This window comes from Erpetoichthys calabaricus, chromosome 5, assembly GCF_900747795.2.
Source record: "Erpetoichthys calabaricus chromosome 5, fErpCal1.3, whole genome shotgun sequence".
In the NCBI taxonomy this organism is placed as follows: domain Eukaryota; kingdom Metazoa; phylum Chordata; class Cladistia; order Polypteriformes; family Polypteridae; genus Erpetoichthys; species Erpetoichthys calabaricus.
This window is the reverse complement of record NC_041398.2, coordinates 189,797,629-189,818,202: the sequence shown is the minus strand read 5'-3', so window position 1 is coordinate 189,818,202 and position 20,574 is coordinate 189,797,629. Positions and strand designations below refer to the sequence as shown.

At 43.0% G+C, this 20,574-nt stretch overlaps 1 protein-coding gene across 1 annotated transcript in view; it reads right to left on the bottom strand.

Moving 5' to 3' along the window:
• fxn (frataxin) overlaps positions 1 to 20,095 on the bottom strand; it is a 37,185-nt gene extending 17,090 nt beyond the window's left edge. The window contains exon 1 of the mRNA XM_028802327.2: positions 19,886 to 20,095. Coding sequence (XP_028658160.1) covers positions 19,886 to 19,996 — 111 coding nt within the window. The 5' untranslated portion in view covers positions 19,997 to 20,095. The remainder of the gene's footprint in view (positions 1 to 19,885) is intronic.
• Positions 20,096 to 20,574: the final 479 nt, after the last annotated feature.

The following is a 20,574-nucleotide window of genomic DNA, read 5'->3' as shown; positions in this document are numbered from 1 at the left end:
AAAAATAGAAAAAACATAATTCCTGTACATTTCTAAGATAGACTTTAGAATCTATCATAAAGATGAACTCCACAGAGTCTAAGTGTTTAACTGTTAATTCTAAGGTAGTTGAATACAAGGGTAACATTGTAAATGACTTTACTAAGATATAAAAGGACTCCTGTATTAGCATCAGTTCTACAAACTGCAGTTAATTGATGCTGTACAATTAATATACAGGCTTAAAAAACAAAAACCACAAAGCCTGAAAATCTTAATTGATGTTTCTGTTGGAATGCTTCACACAAGAAAACTGAGGAAGGGTAAGTGTGCTATTTGATGCATTGTTTTTGTAGTCCATTATAGGAAAGTGAGAATTTGTATAAATGTCTACCATACTGAAAATGCTCTCTATGAATGGATTTGTGATTTCAGAGAAGGTACCTGGAATGAAACTTTATTGGTCATGTATTTTAACACCACTCCTATTTTCTAAGCTAAAAGGAAGAGAATATTACAATGTCAGCATTTAGTTTGTAGTCAAAAGTATTTCTCTCATTTTGTTACACTGGTATTGTCTTTCAATAGTAAGTATGCCAGTTTTACTCTAGGCCACAAACTGCAGTCATGATGTTGATTTTTAAGAGAAGGGGGTTAAAAATCTGAAACTTATTCAGTGCTCTCTTTTTTTAATTTCTAAGAGTCGTTTTTAAATTATCTTCCCTTTACATTTTTGCTTACAAAAGGAAGTACTGCTTGAGTATTTAATAAGGAAAAAAGTAAATTTTTGTGTCTCTAAAAATAAATGATTTCCTAATCCTTCTTACTTACATACTATTTACTATAGACAATTCATTGTCATAAAGTAACACTGAGCACTAAACCCTTTTACAAATATAGACTGTTAAATACAAACTGCATAAAAATCAAGAAAACAAAATGTTTAACACACTAAAAGTACATGTCATGTAATTAAAAATATGCAAATTATATATAATATATATATATATAAACCAGTAACGGCACACTGCACTAAATACACTTGACTTGAGCATTCCTAGTTTTCCTCCTCTTTCTCTGTACATTTAGCATTCATTTGCTCAGAGGTTGATGCGCTTACTGCTTCCTGAGCAGCTCTTCTTTTCTCCACCCTAGCGGCCCACTTTTCTCTTCTTCCGTCGGCATCTTTTCGCATTAAAACTGTTTAAGTCAGTGTTTGTGTTGCAATTACTTATACGTTTTCCTTGATTTTACACTTAAGCGGGCACTTAAGTCTTCAATCTGCCTCAAGAATGATTTAAGATATGAAGAGGTAGGGGAAGTGATGACGAAGGTGGTAGGGATGAGAACGGCGTCCGTACGTATGCACCGCACAGTCGCCCTGCTGGCTGCTGCTGAGAGTTGATTCTACAATAAAATAAAAATAAAAAGAGGAATAACCTTGGAGTCAATCATCACCCCAAAAGCGGATAGTAGACGTCACGTAGTATAAGTGTACCAATTTTCAGATCAATAGTTCAAACGGTTTGCGAGCTACAGGTGATTTAAAATCCTGGACAGACAAACGGACAGCCACGGTAGCGTATTATATAAGAAGATACAGTATATAAAAAACAGGCTGTAAATATGTGTAAAAATAATAAATAAGCTAAAAGGGGTGAATATATTATGCAGAAATCAGTTGGAAAAGTGAAACACAAAATTCTAGCCTGTATAGATTCAAGCCCACTTTGCTGCGAAAGATGTGAAATAGCACAAGGAAACATCACTGTCACTGCCCAAATATAATGATTTTCTAGGGTCAGGTTTATCACTGGTACTGAAACATCCATCCATCCATCCATTTTCCAACCCGCTGAATCCGAACACAGGGTCACGGGGGTCTGCTGGAGCCAATCCCAGCCAACAAAGGGCACAAGGCAGGAACCAATCCCGGGCAGGGTGCCAACCCACCGCAGGACACACCAAGCACACACTAGGGCCAATTTAGAATCGCCAATCCACCTAACCTGCATGTCTTTGGACTGTGGGAGGAAACCGGAGCGCCCGGAGGAAACCCACGCAGACACGGGGAGAACATGCAAACTCCACGCAGGGAGGGCCCGGGAAGCGAACCCAGGTCCCCAGGTCTCCCAACTGCGAGGCAGCAGCGCTACCCACTGCGCCACCGTGCCACCCTACTGAAACATCTGCAGACAGTAATTATCAGAAGAAAATGGCAGCAGTGCGAGTACTATCGTAAAACACTCAACATCAGAATGACTCTGTAACAGACAATCAAAATTACTGACATAATTCAATTACAGTTTGCACTACTCAGACAGGCAATCACCAGTGCAGCACTTGAATATTTTTAAACTGTGTTTTTGTAAATTAAAGTGTAGCTATTAAAGATGCTCTCAGTAACACTGCTGACTGGTTTTGATATAACATCTACATTTTGAAGTTAGTGGCTTGTTTCCTTTTCCTTTTTATTGTCTTTATTGGTATAACTTATATAGCAAATTAGAAACAGTATGAAAGAAAAAACAACATTATGTACATTAATTATAAGACATGGGCGGCACGGTGGCGCAGTGGGTAGCACTGCTGCCTCGCAGTTAGTAGACCCGGGTTCGCTTCCCTGGTCCTCCCTGCATGGAGTTTGCATGTTCTCCCCATGTCTGTGTGGGTTTCCTCTGGTGCTCCAGTTTCCTCCCACAGTCCAAAGACATGCAGGTTAGGTGGATTGGTGATTCTAAATTGTCCCTAGTGTGTGCTTGGTGTGTATGAGTGGTTGGTGCCCTGCCCCAGATTGGTTCCTGCCTTGCGCCCTGTGTTGGCTGGGATTGGCTCCAGCAGACCCCTGTGACCCTGTGTTCGGATTCAGCGGGTTGGAAAATGGATGAATGGATTATAAGACATTCCAAAGTGCACTCCCCAACCCGATTCTCAAATCCTGGTCCTTCCCCATGCTTTATAACGAGTCCAAGAGAATAGAGCCACTCTAATGGAAGTCCAGTTCTAAAATTACTACACTGCCTTCCAACTAATTTTAAAATTCTCCTTATGACATACTGTATAAAACTATAAAAAATCTTAGCACCCTCTTCTAAATGGCCCTAAGTGTACACTGTGATATCCAAATCAGGACTGTTTAAAGTTTCTGACCGTTATAACACCCCTGCAGACGTCAAAGCCTTTTGCTGTAATACTCCCATACTGTGGGATGACACATATATCAATACTACTTTATTATACTCAGTATTAGAGCATATCAGACTTTTAAAAGCTGCTGCTATTGCTTTTAATAACTGTGGCAATTGGTTTGGTTTTGCAATTGTTAACCTTCTCCCAATTTTTCTTCCCCATATCTTATTGTGGCACTTATTCTACCCTAGAATGCTGTATTGTCACCAAAGAAAATACTGAGTTGATTTTTACTTGCTAACATTCCATAAGCCCCCGTATCTGCTAAAAAGATTACAATTTTCTTACACTTTGATCCTCCCAATTTCCCTTTCACTGTTTATACCTATTGAGTCACAGTTTCCAGGACAGTAGCTTTCAAATAGCATGAGAAAGGGAAAGTAGAAAAGTGAATGAGGACCCAAAGCTTTCTCCCATACATGACTTTGTCATTTTCAATGTCAAACCACCAGTTTAATCTTTCTACTCTGTAATATGAATGCTGCTGTCTATCCTATATTCAATAAGATGTACTCCCCTGGTTGACTCCTTAGTAATTCAATTTTTGGATTTATTTATAATTGCACTCACTCCTTTCATTGCATTTTCACTAGATTGAACATGACTTTAAAACATTTTTTACATATTTGATTTTAACACTGCCAATGATAATCTTAACTGACCCACTCATCAGATGCCACTCCCTTGAGTATGAGAATAGATTTAAAAGTTTTTGGAGAACGGAGATGCTCCACTAATATTCAGAGGCCGGATGAAGTGTAACAATGGCCATTTGCTTTACTATGCATGCTGAACTGCAAATGTTTAAGGCAGGGTGAGCAAATGTCTGTTCTCCAAAACAGACCTAAATCCAAACAATGCTACCTCCAGCCTTGCTAGGTCAAATGTTTTGAGACTGTCCTAAATTAAGTCCATTTTGTGAAAAGATATTTGCTTATCTGTGGTGTAGTGTCTGATTTGCAATTACTCCTGATTCTTCTAGGAGAGGGATGAGACAAAGTGCGGTTCAACAGACCTCCTATGACGAATAAAAAATTTGGACGGCGTTTTCCCTCGCCCGGACGCGGGTCACCGGGGCCCCCCTCTGGAGCCAGGCCTGGAGGTGGGGCTCGTTGGCGAGCGCCTGGTGGCCGGGCTTGCACCCATGGGGCTCGGCCGGGCACAGCCCGAAGAGGCAACGTGGGTCCCCCTTCCCATGGGCTCACCACCTATGGGAGGGGCCAAGGAGGTCGGGTGCAGTGTGAGTTGGGTGGTGGCCGAAGGCGGGGACCTTGGCGGTCCGATCCTCGGCTACAGAAGCTGGCTCTTGGGACGTGGAATGTCACCTCTCTGAAGGGGAAGCAGCCTGAGCTTGTGCGTGAGGTTGAGAGGTTCCGGCTAGATATAGTCGGGCTCACCTCAACGCACAGCTTGGACTCTGGAACCAATCTCCTTGAGAGGGGCTGGACTCTCTACCACTCTGGAGTTGCCCCCGGTGAGAGGTGCCGAGCGGGTGTGGGTATACTTATTGCCCCCCGACTTGGAGCCTGTACATTGGGGTTTACCCCGGTAGACGAGAGGGTAGCCTCCCTCCGCCTTCGGGTGGGGGGATGGGTCCTAACTGTTGTTTGTGCGTATGCACCGAACAGCAGTTCAGAGTACCCACCCTTTTTGGAGTCCCTAGAGGGTGTGCTAGAGGGCATACCTTCTGGGGACTCCCTCGTACTGCTGGGGGACTTCAATGCTCACGTGGACAATGACAGTGAGACCTGGAAGGGCGTGATTGGGAGGAATGGCTCCCCCGATCAGAACCCGAGTGGTGTTTTGTTATTGGACTTCTGTGCTCGTCACGGATTGTCCATAACAAACACCATGTTCAAGCATAGGGGTGTTCATATGTGCACTTGGCACCAGGACACCCTAGGCCTCAGTTCGATGATCGACTTTGTGGTCGTGTTGTCGGACTTGCGGCCACATGTCTTGGACACTCGGGTGAAGAGAGGGGCGGAGCTATCAACTGATCACCACCTGGTGGTGAGTTGGCTTCGATGGTGGGGGAGGATGCCGGTCAGGCCTGGTAGGCCCAAACGTGTTCTGAGGGTCTGCTGGGAACGTCTGGCAGAGCCCCCTGTCAGAAGTAGCTTCAACTCCCACCTCCAGCAGAACTTCGACCATGTCCCGAGGGAGGTGGGGGACATTGAGTCCGAATGGGCCATGTTCCGTGCCTCTATTGTTGAGGCAGCTGACCGGAGCTGTGGCCGTAAGGTGGTCGGTGCCTGTCGTGGCGGCAATCCCCGAACCCGCTGGTGGACACCGGCGGTGAAGGATGCCGTCAAGCTGAAGAAGGAGTCCTACGGGACCCTTTTGTCCTGTGGGACCCCGGAGGCAGCTGATAGGTACCGGCAGGCCAAGCGGAATGCGGCTTTGGTGGTTGCTGAGGCGAAAACTCGGGCATGGGAGGAGTTTGGGGAGGCCATGGAGAATGACTTTCGGACGGCTTCGAGGAGATTCTGGTCCACCGTCCGGCGTCTCAGGAGGGGGAAGCAGTGCAGTGTCAACACTGTATATGGTGGGGATGGTGCGCTGCTGACCTCGACTTGGGACGTTGTGAGTCGGTGGGGGGAGTACTTCGAAGACCTCCTCAATCCCACTAACATGCCTTCCAATGAGGAAGCAGAGCCTGGGGACTCGGAGGTGGGCTTCCCCATCTCTGGGACTGAGGTCACCGAGGTGGTCAAAAAACTCCTTGGTGGCAGGGCCCCGGGGGTGGATGAGATACGCCCGGAGTTCCTCAAGGCTCTGGATGTTGTAGGGCTGTCTTGGTTGACACGTCTCTGCAACATCGCATGGACATCAGGGACAGTGCCTCTGGATTGGCAGACCGGGGTGGTGGTCCCCATCTTTAAGAAGGGGGACCGGAGGGTGTGTTCCAACTACAGAGGGATCACACTCCTCAGCCTCCCTGGAAAAGTCTATTCGGGGGTTCTGGAGAGGAGGGTCCATCGGATAGTCGAACCTCGGATTCAGGAGGAACAGTGTGGTTTTCGTCCTGGTCGCGGAACAGTGGACCAGCTCTACACCCTTAGCAGAGTCCTGGAGGGTGCATGGGAGTTCGCCCAACCAGTCTACATGTGTTTTGTGGACTTGGAAAAGGCGTTCGACCGTGTTCCTCGGGGGATCCTGTGGGGGGTGCTCCGGGAGTATGGAGTACCGGACCCCCTGATAAGGGCGGTTCAGTCCCTGTACAACCGGTGTCAGAGCTTGGTCCGCATTGCCGGCAGTAAGTCGAACCCGTTTCCAGTGAGAGTTGGACTCCACCAGGGCTGCCCTTTGTCACCGATTCTGTTCATAACTTTTATGGACAGAATTTCTAGGCGCAGCCAGGGTGTTGAGGGGGTCTGGTTTGGTGGACTCAGGATTGGGTCACTGCTTTTTGCAGATGATGTCCTGTTTGCTTCATCAGGCCGTGATCTTCAGCTCTCTCTGGATCGGTTCGCAGCTGAGTGTGAAGCGGCTGGGATGGGAATCAGCACCTCCAAATCCGAGACCATGGTCCTCAGCCGGAGAAGGGTGGAGTGCCCTCTCAGGGTTGGGAGCGAGATCCTGCCTCAAGTGGAGGAGTTCAAGTATCTCGGGGTCTTGTTCACGAGTGAGGGAAGAATGGAGCGTGAGATCGACAGGCGGATCGGTGCGGCGTCCGCAGTGATGCGGGCTCTGCATCGGTCTGTCGTGGTGAAAAAGGAGCTGAGCCATAAGGCAAAGCTCTCAATTTACCGGTCGATCTATGTTCCTACCCTCACCTATGGTCATGAGCTATGGGGTAGTGACCGAAAGAACGAGATCGCGAATACAAGCGGCTGAAATGAGTTTCCTCCGCAGGGTGTCTGGGCTCTCCCTTAAAGATAGGGTGAGAAGCTCAGTCATCTGGGAGGGGCTCAGAGTAGAGCCGCTGCTCCTCCGCATCGAGAGGAGTCAGATGAGGTGGCTCGGGCATCTGATCAGGATGCCTCTTGGACGCCTCCCTGGTGAGGTGTTCCGGGCACATCCAACCGGGAGGAGGCCCCGGGGAAGACCCAGGACACGCTGGAGGGACTATGTCTCCCGGCTGGCCTGGGAACGCCTCGGGATTCTCCCGGAAGAGCTAGAAGAAGTGGCCGGGGAGAGGGAAGTCTGGGCATCTCTGCTCAAGCTGCTGCCCCCGCGACCCGACCTCGGATAAGCGGAAGAGAATGGATGGATGGATGGATGGATGATTCTTCTAAAGCAGCATTTAGACTATCTTGTGATAAACTCACAGCAATTTCCAATACTATATTGTTAGTGCAGTGACAAATCTTGTTCAGCTGGAGGAATCCTAACAGACTATCTATAATTCAGTGAGAAAACAATTTATTTTACTTAAAGCCAAAAAAAAAAATCAATTTTCTTTGCATGGAACCGTGCAAAGAGCTTCTGTATTTTGTTTCAGACCTTATACACCCCTTCATAGCAATGTTATTCCCTGATGGCAGAGGCCAATTTCAGCAGGATAATGTACCCGGCCACAAAGCAAAAATTGTTAATAAATTGTTTATGGAATGTGACAAAGAGTTCACTGTGTTGAATTGGACTCCAAATTCCCCAGATCTCAATAAGATTGAGCACTTATGGGATGTGTTGGAAAAACATGTCCAGCCAATGCAAGCCGCTAACTTCTTGGTGCCAGATACCACGGGACACCATCAGAGGTCTTGTAGAGTCCATGCCTTGAAGGGTCTAAACTGTTTTGGCACACAAGGGGGACTTAAACAATATCAGGCAGGTGGTTTTAATACTGGGGATGATCAGTGTAATCTGATCCCAGAGTATGCTTTTTCACACCTCTGAGGTCTAAATTTTATTTTGCTGTGTAATTATTGAATTACGAAACTCCCTAAGCTTTCCAATCTTAACATAAGACCTTACTGACATATGCTTTTATATACAAGCACAACTTTTCCTCACTAACAGGCTTTACTTAGAACAATCCTAATAACCATCCATTCATCCATCTTCCTAACCCTTCATATTTCTTGTGGAGTCCATGCATCCACAGGTCAGAACTGCTTTGATGGTATGCGGGCCCATACACAATATTAGGCAGGTGCTTTTACTATTGCGGTTGATCGGTGCATATATTATCCTGACAGCATCTGGAACAAAGTAGGCACCAGTCTAGTGCAAGGACAACTCGCAACACAGCGATGTCCAACTTGGAATCACCGATTAGCCTAACCGCACTTCAAAAGGGGTTTTGGGAGTACAACTCAGGAAAGCACACGGAGAACGTGCCAGCTCCACAAAACACCGGATTACTACGCCCTTGACAGCTACATTTTTTGCTTTGTTTCAAAGGTCTTTCTCATTATGTGTTTTTTTTTATATATATCATGCAATTCAACATATGAGAAGGTCATGACTTTAATACAGCACTACGATGTTGTCACCAGCCTAGCTGCATATAATGCACTTGAAATTTGCGTTTGACGTTTTAAATACAAATCAATTTTGTAGAAATGTATTTTTTTTTTGTCCTGCCACAGGGATGGTCCCAAAAATGTACACGAATTTTACAGATAAACGACCCCCGTGACAGAGCAATAGATCAAAGTGGATTCGGTAACGGATGGATAAGCAGCAGATAAACGGACTGGACCACGTACTAGTGATGGGCCGCTCGATACTCAGGTTTCGACACTGTGTCGAGCTTTCGAAGCACTGGAGATCGAAGCGCCGCTTCGAGGCTTGCTTCAAATGCGCCCGTCACGTGATTTTAAGTCACGCTAGCGTAATGACGTCATTGATATCTGCGCAGTCAGCAGTCGATTTGGTCATTCACTAGTCTGTTAAAGCGCTTTTGCTCAAAGCGTAAAAGCAGTTGTTCTTGCTACAACGATAAGGTTCGCCAACCCGAGATCAAATCCTAATTTAGGCTCGCATATGTTGAGGATTTTGTATAAAACAGTTAAGTAGTACTTGTCTGAAAGTTAACAAATATATTTTGGAGACATTATGAACGATTTACATGGGGCACCTTTTTCCTTGGTGTGGAATCGTGTCCACCTAGAATCTGTAACAAATTAATGAGCATATTTAGCGTAAGGTAGCACGTATTATAACAATCCAGAATCTACTCTACGCCATGTCGATCATATCAGAGAGGCTAAGAAACGCGTCACTAAAGCCGACATGGTCATTACACCAGTATATGCGCAAGACACTCTCATTAAACGTTTTTACTATTCAGTGATTCCCAGATCTGTAGCTGATTTGTATTACTGATTTCCAAAAAGCAATGTGAGTAAAAGCGTGTGCTGCATAACTAATCACAACTGTCTTCTGCAATTTTAGGAAAGCTTCGGGAGTTCTGCGTTAATGAGACAAAAACGTTGTAAAGAAACTTTGTGAATTCATCCAGAGGTGAACAATAAAGATCACTCAAGTACTGACAAGAAGAAGCAGCTGGATAAGCACATCTGGAGCCAAACTTTCAAAAAAGCACCTGACTTTGTCAGCAACATACTTTCCTTCTGAATGCATCTTATCAAAGGCTGCGCCGGGGGGTAAATAAGTAATCTTCCGAACTGCAGCACAACGGAGTAAATCATTGATGTAAATAGAATTGCAGATAGACTAAGCTTTTGTCGTTTCTGTATTCTTAAACCATCTTCCAGTCCCACAATCCCCCGCAGTCACTGTCACATTTAACGTTCCCTGCTCCTCACCTGTCGTGTCACCCAAAGCATCAACACTCAGTTTCATTCAAGGCTTTACCGTCCTTCCTTTCATAGACATAAAATAAGACACACATTCCCTCTACATACGTGTCCAATAATAATAGTAAACTGGCAGGAACGAGAAAAAGCACAAGATGGGAATATTCATGACAAGAGCCTCGGCATCAGGGTGAGGATGTGCCTTGTCACCCATTACGTGAGCTCGTCTGCCACCCTTCAGTTGCACTGGCACACCTTACACTCGGGGGCAATTGCAATGGAGAATACCGACAATGTACACCTTAAGAAGTGAAATAAATCGACTGTATAAGTAGAACATTTCAGATAAACTATGAAGTTAGTCAATCATATGCAACATAACTATTTTATGTGTTGTTACTTTTTATTTATTCTCACCAAACGTTACATATCTACATGGGAAATGAACATGGGTAATATGTTTATAATCATTCTCACTAAAATACACTGTCAAAATATATTAATGAGCAAACTGAGACACATTGGCCTTTAGGAAATATCAAAAAGCGTATGTGCTGACATTTACGACAGAATGCATTGTTAATTTGACGCACTCTCTACTGATGCGATGTCACGAAAAAAAAAGAAACAGCACAGTCCGTGCAAACTCATCGCCTCCTTGGTTTTTGACCTTATGATTGTCAACATCAAATCAATAAAGACATTTTAAGAAGATGACAAGTCTGCTATAGTCAGTTCAATAAACGCTACTTTTAAAAAAATTGCTTATACCGAATATAAATCAGAATCTCAATGATGCGGGACTCGCGAGTAGTAACGAATAATATATGATACTGAGAAATTGTAATTCCTAATAACGGGAACAAGTAAAAACTACGATTTCCTAAAACGGACACTGTAAATGTAGGCATTTCAATAAATAATTTAGGAGACTTGTGTGTGCATTTCAATACCAATTTAAGAACTACGTAGGCTACCTGTTGTACTATAAACGCTACCTCAAGCAGCACTTAACAGTAAATAGTCTAACAGGACAATGACCGACTGTACGAAGATGCTGCGCCGCTACAATAAAGGTTCACACTGTCATTCTGCATGTTTAGAAGGCGCTGATTGGCTGAAACTGTTTATAGCGAATTGTCTTAAATTGATAGTGCCGTATAGCGATCAGAAACGAAAAGACACATTTAGGCATGCTGCACAGTAGTTTGTTTTTCTACAATACAAATTCAGTACGACACCAGGGTCTCCAAACACACAAATATGAAGCTTATTACGTTTTACAGTGAAACCCTTTACATACACAATATAATTAGGGACGTGTGCCCCCTGCTCGTCTACGGCAGCCCAATCTTCCCTCGACGGCTCGGTTCGCTCGCTATCCGTCCAAGCTGAAAATATTGTTAAATGGAGGAATTGAAAAAAAAAACAAGTGGAGGATCGACGACGCGAACCGCTGGTGTTTTTACCGAGACACAGTTGCGATACCATTGAGCCACCTAATCAAGATAATCAACGAGCTTCGCACAACTGAACTACTACTACTGTTCTTACTGCGGCAGATGTGGAAATATGTTGTTTGACATATACACGTTAAATTGGTTTAATTGACAGGAGAGTATCATTGTTGTATTCTCCTAATGAAGACAAAACAATTATATTTATAGATGTATATGACATACGGTTTTGAACAACATTAAGCGTTCCATAAAAAGGTTGCACGATTTACCTAATCTTTTTATATATATATAAAGTTGATATATGACAATATATCTTTGACACTATGTATCAGACAAAGGAAATCACAGCAAACCACAAGAACAATAATTACTTCTCAGCAACTACCTGAATTGTAGTTCAACTATATTAAGTGAAGTGTGTAATGTCAATACGAATTACAAAATATAACTAGAGAGTTAAGTGTCAGATAGACTCTCAAAATATAGAGGTCAATGCCTTTGAGTGTGCTGAGGCTTCACAAAGACTCAGTAACCAGTGACCATGTCTGCTCGAGACTTCGAAGCCCTATCATGATCCAATCTCAGTACTACGCATGTCTGAGGCTTCAGAGCTCCGTCTTGATCTCAGTACTACGCACGTCTGAGGCTTCAAATCCCCGTTTGAAGCCCGTCATGACGCAATCTCAGTAGTACTACGCATGTCTGAGGCTTCGAATCTGCTCGAGGCTTCGAAGCCTCAGTTACCCCAGTGCGCATGTCTAAGGCTTCGAATCTGCTCGACGCTTCGAAGCCTCAGTTAACCCAGTGCACATGTCCGAGGCTTCGAATCTGCTCGACGCTTCGAAGCCTCAGTTAACCCAGTGCACATGTCCGAGGCTTCGAATCTGCTCGACGCTTCGAAGCCTCGGTTAACCCAGTGCGCATGTCCGAGGCTTCAAATCTGCTCGGCGCTTCGAAGCCTCAGTTAACCCAGTGCGCATGTCCGAGGCTTCGAATCTGCTCGACGCTTCGAAGCCTCAGTTAACCCAGTGCGCATGTCTGAGACTTCGGAGCCACGTCATGAGCTCAGTACTACGCATGTCTGAGGCTTCAAATCCCCGTTTGAAGCCCGTCATGACGCAATCTCAGTAGTACTAGGCATGTCTGAGGCTTCAAATCCCCATTCGAAGCTCGTCATGACGCAATCTCAGTAGTACTACGCATGTCTGAGGCTTCAAATCTGCTCGAGGCTTCGAAGCCTCAGTTAACCTAGTGCGCATGTCTGAGGCTTCGGTGCCCGTCACGATCTCAGTACTCAGCATGTCTGAGGCTTCGACGTCCCATCAGGATGCAATCTCAGTACTACGCATGTCTGCTCAGTGCTTCGAACCGCAATGCATGGGGGCAGGACATTTCCACTCCTCATGTCAGCTTACTGCTTCGACCCAAGAGTTAGGAAGTTATATTAATTACATTACACTGCATATTCCACCACCAGGTTACAAAATTTCAACAGAGTTGTGATTGGTGAAACAAATCTTTCTGGATCATCAACACAACTGAAATTACTGTGCAGTACATTACTTAGTGTCAAAATATAAAATGACAAATTTTTGCATATTAAAATGCTGACTATTAGAATGCATAAGAACAGCTGTACTAATATGGTTCAAAACATTTCCTTCACCATAATACTCTGGCTGTTCTCATAAATATTCCAGTCTCTGTGTTGCACTGCCTCACTTCTATAGTGAACAGTGTTATGCATGTATTCACTGCATATAGAAATCAACATATATATATATATATATATATATATATATATATATATATATATATATACTATATATATATATATATATATATATTATGCAGCTGGAGATCCACAAAGGGAGAAAAAATGAATCATGTATCATAAAGTACTTTTTATTCCTGAGCTTTCTACCCCTGCCAGGGGTCTTCATCAGAGGATAATGCTTAGACTTACAAGAATCAAAGTCAATATATAGCAAAACATTACGTGGGGGGGGGGGGGCTAAATCAGTGTGATGGGGGGGGGGGGGGTGGTGTTGGGTGTACAGTTTATTTATTATGAACATGTTCTCCTTAAGTTTACATATGCTGGATTTATGTCCAAGTGTCTGTTGATGGCGTTCTCATTTGATAGCCAAGATTCGGCCAGCTCTCTGGCACTTTTAGTACTTGCCTTAAATTTGACTTGTCCCAGTTAAATGTATGTCCTGTTGATTTAGTATGCGTGTAGATCAATGAAAGTCAGTCCTTTCTTCGGGAAATTAACCCGGGTCTCCTTACTGTGAGGCAGCAGTGTGATCAAGATGTATCTAATGAAAATATGTGTCTTGTTTCATGTGTATGATGAAATGGTAGATCTAGCTAGTTGTATTAGCTATATTATGTTACAATAGGTAAACGGCAGGTCTTGTACTTTGAACGTTAGGTGATATATGTGTATCAAGTCTTATTTGCGCATGCTTCAAGATACATGATTAGTATGGGCTGCTCTTACGGTAAACAAGAATAAATGTTTCTGGCAAAGACAGATTTTTTTGGAAATTACTATAAATATGGATAGCTGCCTGCTCTTTGTTTCCAGTGCATTAGTAGATCTTCATGTCAGCGTCTGTATCAATCGATGTCTACATGGTCGTCATTAACAAGGCTAACATGGGGTGAAGTAATTGACAGTGTTGATCAAAGTAACACACGACATATCTCACTGACATTTGGCTTTACCTCCCCTTCATCATCTCACGTGCACTTTTAAACAAGCTTCAAGGTGCCGTTTTGAAACATTTGTGCGTCAAAAGCTCAGCGTCTCATTTCCAATGCACGTGATGATGTGGATGTGTAGCGCCAGTTCGTATCAGTACATCAGTGACACCTGGAGCTTATACCTGTGAATGTCACAGTGTCCAAAACACTCACCTGATCCCAATTCAGTCTAATACGCACCTAAACAACTTAAAAGTAGTAATGCATGCGTCTAAGTTTGAAGGTTATTTTTTGGAGACGAGTGAGGTGATAGATATAGACATACCGATAATACGACTAATCTACTTTGCGATTACATTTGGAAAATACGATGGAAGGTTCACGTAAGAGGTCTCGATCTCTGGTGTGGAGTTACTTTGATTTAGTATCTCCCTCAAAGGTAAAATGCATAATTTGCAAAAAGCAACTTGCATTTAGCGGTAACACGTCTTCAATGCTTCGCCACTTGAGGTCGACGCATCCTGGCGTTACAGAGGAGTAGGACAATCCCGATGTATCTGCTCACACTGGAACTTCTAAGAAAGGTATAACAAATTTTTATTCTTATAGTATTACACATATTTTAGCAATTCTGAACCAGCACTGATGAAAGTTTGTCTGGAGCGTGAGGTCTGCTGCGGGTGCACACCGTTTGCTTGCTGCAATAAGCGTGTTTTCTGTTTTCGTTTTTTAGGCAGACAAGAGGAACTGGATGAGGCTTTGGTTGACATGGTCGTAAAAGATTTGCAGCCCTTTTCTATTGTCGAAGATAAAGGCTACCAGGCTTTTGTTAACAAACTGGATCCCAGCTACATCCTCCCAACCAGAAAGGCACTAAAAGCCATGGTTCAGGCCAAGTACTGTGCAGCCAAAGAGAAGGCAATGGCTGAGGTAAAGCAGGCTGCTTATGTCAGCCTCACCTCTGATATGTGGACTTCAATAAATATGGATGGCTATCTGGGTGTCACGTGCCATTATGTCACAGCTGAAGCCAAACTGGCCACAGTTCTCCTTTGTGTCAGCCAATTTCCCCAGACGCACACTGCTGCTCACATCACGGAGTCCATGAGTGTGCTAATGACGGACTGGGGAATCCGTGGCAAGATACACTGCATGGTGACTGACAATGCAGCCAATCTTGTTGCCACTGCCCAGCTGCTGAAAGTTCGTCATGTGCCATGCTTTGCCCATACCCTGAATCTGGTAGTAAAGAAGGCAATTGACCAGACCCCCAAGCTCCAGGAAATTCGTCAAAAAGCAAAGAAAATTGTATCTTTGTTTAGGTCAAGTTGCAATGCTAAGGAAAAACTATCGGAGTTGCAGCAGCTAATGGGCAGGCCAGTGCAGAAGGTGGTTCAAGAAGTGGACACCCGATGGAACAGCACTTACGACATGCTGCAGCGTCTGTATGACCAACGTGAGGCAGTTGGTGCTGCCCTCTCTAATTTAAATACAGAGGTTGTTCCCTTAACAAGTGGGGTGTATGATATTATTAATGAATGCCTGTCCCTCCTCCTTCCACTAAAACATGCAACAACAGAGATGTCTGCAGAGAAAACGGTGTCTGCATCAAAAATGATCCCATTATATCGCATGTTGCAACACAACATCTCGGAGAAGAGTACCAAGGTGACCAGGGAGGAGTCCATACAATTAGGTAAGCTGCGATGATCCAAAAACATTTTTGTACAATGAATAGTTGTGTCCCTTTAACATTGATTATTGCTATTTTCTGTCTTAGGTGTGCATCTGCAGGAAAGCTTACGCTCCAGATTCCATACACTGGAATCCATCCGGGTTTTGGCCTTGGCTATGCTGCTGGACCCAAGATTCAAAACTCTTGGCTTTGGCAATCCAGACCGTGTCAGAGAGGCTGAGAGACAACTCACCTTGGAATGCGGTCCTCTCCAGACTCTGTGCACGTGACACCCCAAGGTGATTTTTGTATGGAATGTTTATTTTTGGTATTTGATTTAATGTGTACTGTGAATAAAACCATGTACTCTTTCAAACAGAGCCACAGCCTTCAACATCAGCCCTGGCCCCATCCTTGGAAGTAGCATGTCCCACAGACCATCTATGGCAACTTTTGGACTTGCGTGTTTCTGAGGCTCAAAGAGTCCACAGTGCCACTGCAGATGCCACTGTGGAGGTGAAGAGATATTTAACAGATGCCTATCTTGGTAGACAAGAAGATCCACTCCTGTATTGGAAAGAGAGAATAACTGTTTACCCCAGTCTTTATCAGCTTGCCATCAAATATCTTTGTCTGCCAGCAACGTCTGTTCCCAGTGAACGCATTTTTTCAAAGGCTGGGGAAGTCCTCTGCAAAAAAAGGAGTCGCCTGAAGCCCAGCACAGCAGAGCAGATCATTTTTCTGAATAAAAATGTCTAAAACCGCTGCACTCGCCAACTTTATTGAAAGCTTCCCAGGCCAAAGTTCTTGAGTGTCCACATCCCAGTGATACATGAAATGGTTGTGTTGACAGAAATTTGAATGTATTTGGCTACCTCGGACTTTGGAAGGAGTACTTGGATTAACTGCAGTTCTAGTTCTACACTTTTTTTCTTGGATTTGTATGACTATATCACTCCAGTTTTTATGGAGTTGTAAGTGTGTGTTTGGGTTTTTTCCCTCTATAAAGGTGAGTTACTTTTTAAGTAACATTTTGACATCTTGATGTATTAAGTATCAGAGTGCAATGTAACTGTTTTAAGTTAACTCCACTCATGGTATGAGGGTCACAATTTTTCACTTCAGAAACCTTGTCCATTTTTTTTATGCAGCTTTATAGTCTACACTGAGTAATTATTTACTTAAATTTAACTTGTAAATTACTATAGTTATTGTTAATATTAAGAATTAATGGCAATTTTGTTACTTTCAATTTTTTTGCAGGACTACCAAAAACTACAATGCATTTTGGATGAGTTTTGAGAAGTGATTTAGGCCTAACAAATATCTCAAGATCACCACTCTGTCAAAAACCACTGACGAGGCGGACACTTTGGAAATTTAAGAGACAAGTGTTTCTGTAAATTTGTTTTTTTTGTAATTTTTTTGGCTGTATAACAAGTAAACCTGCACCACTTTGGGGAAAATGCAGTGAGGTAGTATTAAATTTAAGATATAAATTGCATTTTGTGTTTACAATTTGGTGGCTTGGACCAATGGTTCATTTTACAAACCTTTGTCCCACAGTCTGGGACAAATACAGGTAATCTTGCCAGTATACAGTAGTTATGAAACACATGTTATGACGGCATTAATTTTAATGGAAGCCAGCGTAGCTTGATATTTTGCTGATTAACAGAATTGAAGTTGGGAGTGGGTTAGACCTGCTGTGGCCAGTTACTTTAGGCAGAGGTGATTGTCTCAAGCCAAGTCTTTCCATCTTTGGAGATGAGGGTGCATTGTCCCCATGTCACAAGGCTCCTGATGGCATACTTTGAGAGGTTTGGTGCACTTGTTGTCAATGCTGAGATTAGTAAACAGGCCTACTTTTATTTGTCTTAAGCGATCCTATAGTTTCTATTTGGCAGGTTTCTGCTACTCCTGCTGTCCTAGAAAAGACTCTGCTTGCCAGAATCCCACAAGACTGATTTTGTTCTTGGTATGTACAGTACTGTTCATAACAATACACTGGAAATTTTATTAAACAATATTTTTGTTTGAACATATTGGATCATTAACATTTAAATCATGATTGGTATAACAAATACCTGATACTTTACTTATGGGTCTCAATTGTTAAGCATGATGTTAATACAAAATGTCTGTTTCAGGTGACTAACTAATGACTGCACAGAGGATGCTGAGCCTTCAAAGCCAAGTGGTGTGAGGGGCGACGTTCACCTGCATCTTTTTGTGAATGGAATTGTACTGATCAAGTTTTCTACAATAAAAATACAAAGAAGCAGCATTGACCCTTACTTTCTAAAAGTGCAAAAAAAACTGCCATGTAAATTGGGTTTTTGTGCCTTAAGGGTTGCTAAAGCTATTCAATCTTACTACTATGCTTTGGTTTGGTTCTGCTTATTCAATGCTATTCAGAGAATTCTCTTATCAAGACTGTTAACAACAGCATGTTCAGTTACAGAAAATGTAATTTGTGAAATGACAACCTCTATGCAAAATTAATTTAACTATTGAAGACAGTTTGTAGTTATTTGTACAAGATGTGTTATGTGAGCAAAACTAGAACTCTGTACATGGCAAAGAGGAGCACACCAACATGCAGATTAAGTCCAGTTTTTAAATGTTTTCCTTGTAAAGTTAATCAAACTTGTAATCTGACAGTCTGAGTCATCTGTGAAGAAAAATCCTCTGCATTGTGTGACTTTGATGTGGAGGACATTTGTGTTTATGCAGACATTGTATGTATTTGTTCCTAGTTTTAGTCCTGTTCCAATTATGAATTCAGTTTTTGTACGCTGGCCAGCACTTTTCTAGTCCTTAACTTTCTGAATCATTAGCAGGAAACTCTGTACACGTTCATTAATGCAACTGGACAGAACTGGTTGGTTTTGTACAAATTACTTTGTCCGTTCATGTTTTTGGGTTATTGCAAACTGTCTTTATTAAAACTTAATTTGAAATATCAAACGCGCTGAAAGTGTGTGGTTTGTTTTTTTTTTCTTTCTTGTTTTTTGTAGGATGTGCAACAAATTTACTTTGCATTGTCCAGATTTGTTTTCCATAGTGACACATTTCTTCTACAAAGATGGGACTATTCTGGGTTGAATTTTAGTAGTTATTTTAATAAAACTTGTGCACAATTGATAAAGGAAACTGTAATGAATTGCCATGGAGTTATTTCAATTAAGCATCTGGGTATTGCATTATGTGTAAACCATTATAGTACTTTAGTGCAAATTTAAGAGCATTTCACATTAGACTACTGGCAGTGTAATGTATTGTAGCTACATTATTACTGTTTTACTAGCAATTCTTCTAGTTATTGCAAAATTTAGTGACAGTTAGTGATGGACCAATCGCATTTCCACGAAGTGTAGTCTAGTTTGGTTGAAGAGTTTAATTCCAATACTAATTATATGCTGGTTTTACATTGGAATTAAAATATGAATGTACATTATGCAGATTAAATTCCCGATTAGAAGTCTAACACCAACCAGGTTTTCAAGGAGCATTACCGCATAATCGGAACTATCAATCAAACGCATCAGGCAACGGAAATCTGCAATCCCCAGACAGATGCTGACCAGGTTTGTTATTGAACACGAGACCTGGCGCTGTCCGACTGGCGTACTTGTTCAAGCCACCGTTACGCATACATTTACTTCTAAACGACGGTAATCCGTGCTGGCGCCTAACGTATCTAGTCAACGTTGATCCGATTACTGCAGAATAATTACTTGCTACGCATATGTCGATTTACAATGCTTGACATTATTGCCAATTATAATTTTTGACTTCAAAGATGTATATCACAACTTCATAGAGCATTGTGGACGAATACCGAATGTCTAAGAGTTTACTGTTAAAATGTGCTATTACTACAAATGGCCAGGAGGTGTCCCTAGAGAGATGACTGTCAAATGCTTCGAAGCTTCGATACGATTTCCGACACAATTGCTTAAACGTGTTGATGCTTCATGAGGTTTCACTCCGCCCATCACTACCACGTACACTCCGCTTTTTTTATATGTCTTCAGAACGCGAGTACACAATCTTATCCAATGGCAAATGCAATGACTACGTAGACAGTACATACTTTTAAGAAACTCCACGGTGGTAACAATTCGACGTATTGCAGCAGCTCACATACTTACCCCACGCGATACTGTCCGTTGGCCATTCAAAAGGGGCAGGCGTGAGGTCTGAGACATGCACGTGCGTATCCGCAGACACAGTCGCACGCCTTTGCTTCCCCAACCCGACATGGACTCTCTGAAGTGGGATGACTCCACAACACAGCACGCTGCTAGAGCGATTGGTACTGTCTGTAAGTGCAATCTGCGTGTCGACTGTATTGGTCTACCCTACGAGTACCAGGCTGAAGGCGGGGCCTGACAAGAACGTCAACTTCCGGAATAAAGGTTACAGGGCACTGGGGCGGGAAGTGAATGTCTCAGACACGGCTCTAAAATTTTGGTTGGATTTTTTTGTTTTTTTGCAGTGTTTTACGTTTTGGGTATTGATAATGCATTTGATAAGTTTATTTAATATGTGAATTACAGGCCTGGTCAAATAACTGATATGCCAGCCAGCTGCTCAGAATGTACTTTTTGTTTTAAAGTAGTGTTGAAAGCCTATACCGAAAAAGTATAGTACAGTACATCCAAATCAAGGTCTGCCTCTGTCTTTTGAATGATCGCAAGATCATAGATTCGAGCCCGGAGATGAACAGCCAGTAAGGGTTTAAAGACACGCGACCTTTCCATTAATGACAGTACGGTACCGGGAGATTCGGTTCCGTCTGTGTATGTCTTCCTCCGACATTACTAATCTCTGGGTACTC